Source organism: Anomaloglossus baeobatrachus, chromosome 12, assembly GCF_048569485.1.
Source record: "Anomaloglossus baeobatrachus isolate aAnoBae1 chromosome 12, aAnoBae1.hap1, whole genome shotgun sequence".
Classification (NCBI taxonomy): domain Eukaryota; kingdom Metazoa; phylum Chordata; class Amphibia; order Anura; family Aromobatidae; genus Anomaloglossus; species Anomaloglossus baeobatrachus.
The window spans coordinates 60,082,756-60,091,506 of NC_134364.1; the positions used below are offsets into that span (position 1 = coordinate 60,082,756).

At 42.3% G+C, this 8,751-nt stretch overlaps 1 protein-coding gene across 1 annotated transcript; it reads left to right on the plus strand.

Moving 5' to 3' along the window:
- Positions 1–613: 613 nt before the first annotated feature.
- On the plus strand, positions 614–2,878 carry LOC142257518 (uncharacterized). The gene is made up of 6 exons (XM_075329661.1): positions 614–716; positions 791–868; positions 949–1,026; positions 1,126–1,339; positions 1,420–1,576; positions 1,706–2,878. The coding sequence occupies exons 1-6, from the start codon at positions 675–677 to the stop codon at positions 2,829–2,831; spliced, it is 1,695 nt and encodes a 564-aa protein (XP_075185776.1). The 5' UTR covers positions 614–674; the 3' UTR covers positions 2,832–2,878.
- The last annotated feature ends 5,873 nt before the right edge of the window (positions 2,879–8,751 follow it).

An 8,751-nucleotide genomic window follows, 5' to 3' on the forward strand; every position in this document is an offset into this window, starting at 1 on the left:
CCACAGTACTGTCCACAGATCACTGCTGTGAGCTGCGTACATGTACTTAGACATTTTTTTTTCTTTTTTTGCAGGTGCAGTGTTGCGGTACATTTCTGGGCATCCTGTTGCTGGGTCCTTTTAGCTTCCGTGGCAGTGCAAGAGTGTTCCTGAGGTAATGTCCACAGTACTGTCCACAGATCACTGCTGTGAGCTGCGTACATGTACTTAGACATTTTTTTTTCTTTTTTTGCAGGTGCAGTGTTGCGGTACATTTCTGGGCATCCTGTTGCTGGGTCCTTTTAGCTTCCGTGGCAGTGCAAGAGTGTTCCTGAGGTAATGTCCACAGTACTGTCCACAGATCACTGCTGTGAGCTGCGTACATGTACTTAGACATTTTTTTTTCTTTTTTTGCAGGTGCAGTGTTGCGGTACATTTCTGGGCATCCTGTTGCTGGGTCCTTTTAGCTTCCGTGGCAGTGCAAGAGTGTTCCTGAGGTAATGTCCACAGTACTGTCCACAGATCACTGCTGTGAGCTGCGTACATGTACTTAGACATTTTTTTTTCTTTTTTTGCAGGCGCAGTGTTGCGGTACATTTCTGGGCATCCTGTTGCTGGGTCCTTTTAGCTTCCGTGGCAGTGCAAGAGTGTTCCTGAGGTTGAGGTCCTGTTGTGCGTGGCCTGTAATCAAAAATATGTCGTCTTCTGGTAGCCCGCCCTTCGGTTCACAAACTGAGGTATTTTTTTTTTTTGGTTTTTTTTTAAAAAATACAAAAAAAAACATTTTTTTAAATCAACGACATTTACACAGGTGGCCGAAACATCACAGGAGATGCTGCCAGAAGAGGACGGAAGGGGTGGAGAAAGACACGGAGCGGGCGATCATAGTGTAAGTTTCATACAGGAATTGTTTACCACAGCACACCAAACATATAAGTAAATAATTTTTTTTTGTTTTCTTCACTAAAGGCTTCAACTTCTAGGGCTCATGATAGAGCTCCCCCAAGACCGTCCCAGGGTCGTCGTCGAGGTGGCGGTGGTCATAGTGTAAGGTTTTTTTTTTTTTTTTTTGTTTTTTTTTTTTCATGTCAGTGTGAATTTTTGTCTATTTTTTTTTTTTAATTTCTTTTTTCTTTCTTTGAACAGGCATCCCAGCGTGCTCCCGATTCTGACGGTGAGGAGGCCGGATTTATCAACATCGACCTCCTCATCGATGAAGTTAGAGAGAGGGAGCCGCTGTGGAACATGGCTGACCGCCGCCACGCTGATTCGATCGTAACCCGTCGACTCTGGGACGAGGTATGCCACGCAGCGGTAGAAGGTTGGGGGGAGCTCAATTCTCGTGGCCAGAAGAAACAGCGTAAGTATTCACAGTTCAGTAGGTTATGCTGCCTGATGTAATGTGTTGTATAATAACCACTTTATGCTTTCCACTTTCAGGTGACAAACTTCAGAAGCGGTGGCGGTCTATCAGGGATCGCTTCAAAAAGGAGTTAAATCAAGAGATGCAGGCCCCGAGTGGATCCGGAGGACGCAGATCGAAGTACCGTTACTTTAGAGCGTTGTCGTTCCTCCGGACAACTATGGTGTGCAGAAGGTAAATATTCCACACAATATGTACAAAGTATAATATTTTATGTCTGTTTTTTTTTGCTTTTTTTTTTTAGTCAGGGCCAATGTATAGCAATTAAATTAATTATTGTTTTGTTTTTCCTCTTTTTAACAGCACCGTCTGCAGCACTCAGGAGCCTGCATCGAACCCGACAGGAGCGATCCCTGAACAGTCCGCCACTGGTGAACACACGCACAGACCCCACCCATCTGAACCTTCCCTTCCATCTACATCTGTCCCATCCACCTGCGCTGGAGCTTCCCGTGAGACTTCATTACCTGAAGCTGCTGGTGATGAGATAGCTTTTCCCCTACCCCACCCCTCTGACACTGCTGCCCTCAGTAGAACACCTTTGGGTTCTGGGCGTCAGCGTCATAGGGGTCAGGAAAAGAGCTATGCGCCAGAGTTCTTGCATCTAAATGCAGCCTTCCAGAACGCCATTCAATTATTATCAGAACAAAATCGTGCATCTTTTAGCTTCCTAAATGCAAATATGGAAAAAAATACACACGAATTGTGCACGCGTCTGGACAGGCTGCATTTAGATGCAAGTAAATCTCCCAATCATTGTTTTTTTCAAGCCGTACTAGAGCGCATGGAAAAGCTATCTCTTGACCATCAGATGCATGTAATGCAAGCCACACGGAAGGCTCTGGGGCAGGTTGACTCCCAACCACCTCCACCCACCCCTACAAGACCACCTGCCCCCCCTCCAGCCATTGTCCCTACTCCCCCTGCTGCCCATTACCAGCCTGCTGCCCAGTACCAGCCTGCAGCCCAGTACCAGCCTGCTGCCCAGTACCAGCCTGCTGCCCAGTACCAGCCTGCTGCCCAGTACCAGCCTGATGCCCAGTACCAGCCTGCGGCCCAGTACCAGCCTGCGGCCCAGTACCAGCCTGCGGGCCAGTACCAGCTCCCAACCACATCTGCCCCTACACTTCCTACCCACTACCACATCTCGCCTTCCACAACCATCATGACCCCAACTCAAACCACTAATTCACCCGCCACCTCTTCTGTCTCCCAATCCCTCCACTCCACCCCTCAATCCTTACCAAATCCCATCCCATCTCCTGGTTTCCCTCTTGGTTTCTCTACCACACCTTCATCTTCTGTTACTTCCCCACCACCACCACCAACACCACTTTCCACCCTCAATACTCCAACTGTGCGTGTGTTCCCACCTGTCAGCCCCTCCAGTACTATCTCCACCCCAAGCCCAAGATTTACAAATTTATAATTTATTTATCTATGTAATAAAAAATAAACGTTTTTGGTTGAAAAGTATTTATTTGTTCTTGATTTTTTTGGTGTGAATATTATTTAGCAAGTTAAGTTAATAATAAGGTAATACAAAAACATAACATGTTGTTATTTGACGGGGTAAAAATTACAAATTTTTAAAACGAGTGAAAGATTAAAATTAACAAGGTTAACAAGATATTATTTAATTTATTTATAATTATTTTTATTTGTTATAAAACTGAAGAAAAATCTTACACCATTTGATCTTGCCAATCTACTCTACCTTCTGGGGACACAAAATAGTTAGCATATATGTCACGGATTGTTGAACAGGCAACACTACTCCTAAATCCAGGACTGGTGTAGTCTGACAAAGAGGTGGATTCCAAACTCTGGTCATCCAACGACAAAGGTTCCTTTGTTAAAACAAAATTGTGCAGTACCACACATGCTTTCACTATTTCATCAACAGTTTCAATGTTTAAATTAATGGCTGTTAACAAGACTCGCCATTTGCTGGTTAGTATCCCAAAGGAGCATTCCACCATTCTTCTGGCTCTGGATAATCTGTAATTATATATTTTTTGTGTTTGCGTCAATCCACGGCTTGCATATGGCTTCAATAGATGTTGGGATAGTTGAAAGGCTTCGTCGGCCACAAAAACAAAGGGCATTGGGGGCTCACATGTGCCAGGAAGAGGTCTTGCAGGAGGGAAATCAAAAGTATTCCCATAGATTCGCCGCCCCATTGGGGACATTTTAAAGACCTGAGAGTCATTGGATCTCCCATATGCGCCAATGTCCACTGAGATGAATTTGTAGTCCGCATCCGTTATTGCCATTAGGACAATTGAGAAATACTTTTTATAATTGTAGTATTCTGACCCCGAAGCAGCAGGTTTCACAATTCTGATATGTTTGCCGTCCACTGAGCCAAGGCAATTTGGAAACTGACAAATGTTATAGTATTGTTCAGCAATTGCAAGCCATCTTTCCCTGGTGGGCTGGGGGATGAAATCCTCATGGAGGCAATCCCACAAGGCTTGGCAAGTGTCTCTAATGATTCCCGAGATGGTGGAAATTCCTAGTCGAAACTGGTAGTGGAGGGATGAAAGCGACTCTCCAGTTGCAAGGAATCTGTAAAGGAAAGACAATAATTATAAAAAAATAATAGCAAACACATTACAGTTAAAAGTCAATTTACAGGAGGATACAATTTAAAAAAAAAAAACTTACCTAAGCGTAACCAGCAAACGCTCCTCGGGTGTTATAGAGAACCGGCTGTAGGTGTCCGTTTTACGGATGTTGTCCGCAACAAGGCCAAGGAGGACGTCAAAATTATTCACTGCCATCCGGACATAGCTTGTGAATTTTTCATGGTTTCCACGGAGCTCCAGGTATAGGGTTGAAAACACCCCACGTGTCAGTCTCTGGGCAGTCAGGGGATGGATCCAAAAGCGTCGATGTCGCTGACGCCTCAGTCGCTGTCGCTCCTTTACTCTGACGATGATAGCCAAGCGATTTGCCTCAAATATAAAATCTGCAGCGATCTTTGTGTAATTTGCAAGAATAGCATCCATGGTTTCTGCTTGTCTCTGTCTTCATTCTGTCATATATGCTTCAAAATACTGTATATATACTATATGTTCCCAATAGCCAATCAGAATACGGAACTCGTTAATTGTTTGTTTAGTGTTAAAAAAACGGATCCGTCAAAAAACGGACATAACGGATGCAAAACGGATGCAAACCGGACCCACCGGATCCGTTTTTAACGGATCCGTCCTAAACGGATCCGCTAAAAAACGGATCCGGTGGGTCCGGTTGGCTCCGGTTTGCACAACAAAAACGGAAACGTTGGATACGGCAAAAAAAAGGAATGTGCCTGAATACAGAAAACTGATGTGTGAAAGTAGCCTAAAGGGGAAAAATGACAGCATTAGATTGGATGTCATTGATGGCGGAGCTGGCACATGTATCTGGATTTCCTGGAGGGGTGATGAGGTTTTACTTGCAGCACTCAGAGGTCCGGCTGGGATAGCATTAATCCACCACCGTAATAACTAAATTATATCTTTTTTTATATATATATCTATATATATATATATATATATATATATATATATATCTATATCTATATATATATATATATATATATATATATATATATATATATATATATATAGATATATAGATATATAGATATATATATATATATACACACATCTATCTATCTATCTATATATATATATATATCTATATATATACACACAGTATTGACCAAACGTTTGGACACACCTTCTCATTCAAAGAGTTTTCTTTATTTTCATGACTCTGAAAATTGTAAATTCACATTGAAGGCATCAAAACTATGAATTAACACGTGAGGAATGAAATACTTAACAAAAAAGTGTGAAACAACTGAAAATATGTCTTATATCCTAGGTTGTTCAAAGTAGCCACCTTTTGCTTTGATTACTGCTTTGCACACTCTTGGCATTCTCTTGATGAGCTTCAAGAAATAGTCACCGGAAATGGTTCTCACTTCACAGGTGTGCCCTGTCAGGTATAATAAGTGGGATTTCTTGCCTTATAAATGGGGTTGGGACCATCAGTTGTGTTGTGCAGAAGTCTGCTGGATACACAGCTGATAGTCCTACTGAATAGACTGTTAGAATTTGTATTATGGCAAGAAAAAAGCAGCTAAGTAAAGAAAAACGAGTGGCCATCATTACTTTAAGAAATGAAGGCCAGTCAGTGCGAAAAATTGGGAAAACTTTGAAAGTGTCCCCAAGTGCAGTGGCAAAAACCATCAAACGCTACAAAGAAACTGGCTCACATAAGTACCACCCCAGGAAAGAAAGACCAAGAGTCACCTCTGCTGCTGCTGCGGAGGATACGTTTATCCGAGTCACCAGCCTCAGAAATCGCAAGTTAACAGCAGCTCAGATTAGAGACCAGGTCAATGCCACACAGAGTTCTAGCAGCAGACACATCTCTAGAACAACTGTTAAGAGGAGACTTTGTGCAGCATGGCTTCATGGTAAAATAGCTGCTAGGTCTGTACTATATTATATATTTTATATATATATATATATATATATATATATATATATATATATATATATATATATATATATATATATATATATATATATATATATAATAAATTATGGCGTATTTGTATTTGAAAAACTCAAAATTCCTCCAATTAGAAGTTAATTATAAAATCGATAATAAACCAAATGAAAAATTATAAAAAATGATGGCAGAGAGGGCCTTTACAGCAACTTATTGGCATTGAACAATACAGTTTTTTCTTCATTGTCATAGCAAAAAATGGACAACATTCCATCAACCCACTGTCACATGGAGTTATGCACAAACTTTGCCGACTGTCATGGCGGCATGAGATGCTGTTCAAATTTCAGATTCCAGATGGTTTCTCTGATGTCTGGGATCAACACAGGCAGACTCTGGCATCAACCTGCTGTGTGCTCAATCATAAGCAGGCTAGCAAAAGTTAATCTCTGCTGTTCTGCATGCTCTTTTAATCACATGTTGTGGGGAGACCTATCACATCTGCTCCTCAACTATTTATACTGTTGGAATCCTTCTACCTATGATAGCTATAGTTTAATCTGTATCTGTGAGGTGTGGTATCCCAGACTCACTCTGGTGAAAGTTGTGCTTATTGCTTGGTGTGGTTGCGGAGTTAACCCCTGTTTTGTACTTCCCTCCAGCTCTTGGTTTGCTCCTGAATTGCATATTATCTTATTCAGTGTGTGTGTACTGTGTGGCAGAGTTTTGGTTTTTCCCTTGTCTGTCTTTATCTGTGGTTTCAACACACTCCAGTCCCATCATTCCCTGGGAGAGGTGGAATTAGATCAGGACTGGTCAGGAGCAGGGCCAGGAAGGAGACTCTGGCATCTCTACCATCAGGAGTATCCCTGAGAATTGCGATAGCATAGTGCCCTCTAGCTTGGAGGGACAGCACTCTGAGCCTCAGTTCTCCGCTATCCCAAAGTGTGACATCCCATTGTGACACCCACATCATGATTCCTTACAAACTACTACATGGCCATAGTGACAGTTAATTCTGTAGGCACTATCATACAGTCAAAGTAGTCAATCACTGAGTAGGCGCACTCATTGGACTCCAAGTTATGATGTATCTTTTCCCACAAAAGGAATTTTTCTACTAATATGGGGCAATCAGTTTCTGCTTCATGGTTTTGTTTTCCTTCTTCTGGATTAACCTGACATTTGAAGTAAAATATGCGATTTCTTGTTCTCCCGAATAAGACACTGATTTTCTTTCTTCCTGCACCTTTCCATTCCTGAGATATAGCCCCATCTTCCCTGTATAAAAAAAAGTGGTCTTGTTAGCCAAGTGGGTGTGGTCCTCTATCTGTGGGCGTCATCACAAGGACCATGCCCACTTTGGTTGGAAAAAACTCTACACATATATAGGGAAGAGGGGGCCATATCTCAGGAACGGAGAGGTGCAGAAACAAAAGAAAAACAGCGCTAGATTCAGGAAAACAGCGGCAATTATACAATGGAAACAAAAAAATTGCATATTTATGGAAAATGACTAGTCCAATTTGAAATTTTGTTGTGCCACATAAAATTAGTCTTTGTTGACGACACCAAACTAAGTAGGATATTAAAAACAGACCTTGATAGTACAATATTACAAAAAGATCTGGATAAGATGTCAGAATGGGCAGACACTATATTTAATGTTGATGTTAGAGTAATGCACCTAGGACGGAGTAATCCTATAGCTGCGTATACATTAAATTGGAAGTAAACTCGGGACTACAAAACAGGAGAAGGACTTGGGGATTCTCATTACAAATAAGCTGAGCAGCAGCACTCAATGTCAGGCAGCAGCTGCTAAAGAAAACAAGATTTCAAGATTTTAGGGTGTTTAAAAAGAGATATTAGATCCCGTGATCCCAACGTATTGTTACCCCTCTATAAATCACTTGTAAGGCCACATCTGGAATATGGGATCCAGTTTTGGGCCCCACATTTTAAAAAGGACATTCAGAAGTTAGAGTCAGTTCAAAGGCGGCAACTACAGTAGATTATTACAAGGAATGGAGGCTGCCCATATGATGAGAGGTTGGAAAAGTTACATTTGTTTAGATTAGAAAAAGACGTCTCAGGGAGATCTAATTTATTTAGTTAATACAAAAAGGAATGGCACATAACTTATTCCTTCCAAAGACAATACTAAGGACCAGGGGGCACTCACTGCGAGTGGAAGATAGGTCATTCCAGCAGCTAAATAGGAAAGGGTTCTTTACAGTTAGAGCAGTCAGACTGTGGAATGCCGACCACAAGAGGTAGTGATGGCAGATACTATAACAGCTTTTAAAAAAGGCCTGGATGATTTCCTCAGTACACAACATTGTAAGTTATAAATGATTTAGTGACGAAATGTATACCGTCCTTTCCGGAATATAAGACGCACTTTCTTTCCCCCAAAACTGTGGGGAAAAATGGGGGTGCGTCTTAGGCTATGTGCGCACGTGTGCGTAATTCATGCAGTTACGCTGCGCTTTGTAGCGCAGCGTAACTGCATGCGTCCTGCGTCCTCTGTACAGTCTATGGAGATTGTGCAGGGGCCGTGCGCACGTGGCGTCTTAGAGCGCAGCGCTTCGGCTGCTGCCCGAAGCGCTGCGTTTTAAGAAGTGACATGTCACTTCTTCCGTGCGCTTTGCCGGCAGCTCCTGCTCTATCTATGGCAGGAGCTGCAGGCAGAGCGCATGGAATCGCCTTTTTTTTTTCTCTACGGACATTTTCTGCAGCGATTTGAAGCGCACGTGTGCTCTTCAGATCGCTGCAGAAATTTCTGCAGGGCTAGTATGCAACGTGCGCACATAGCCTTATAATCAGGATAT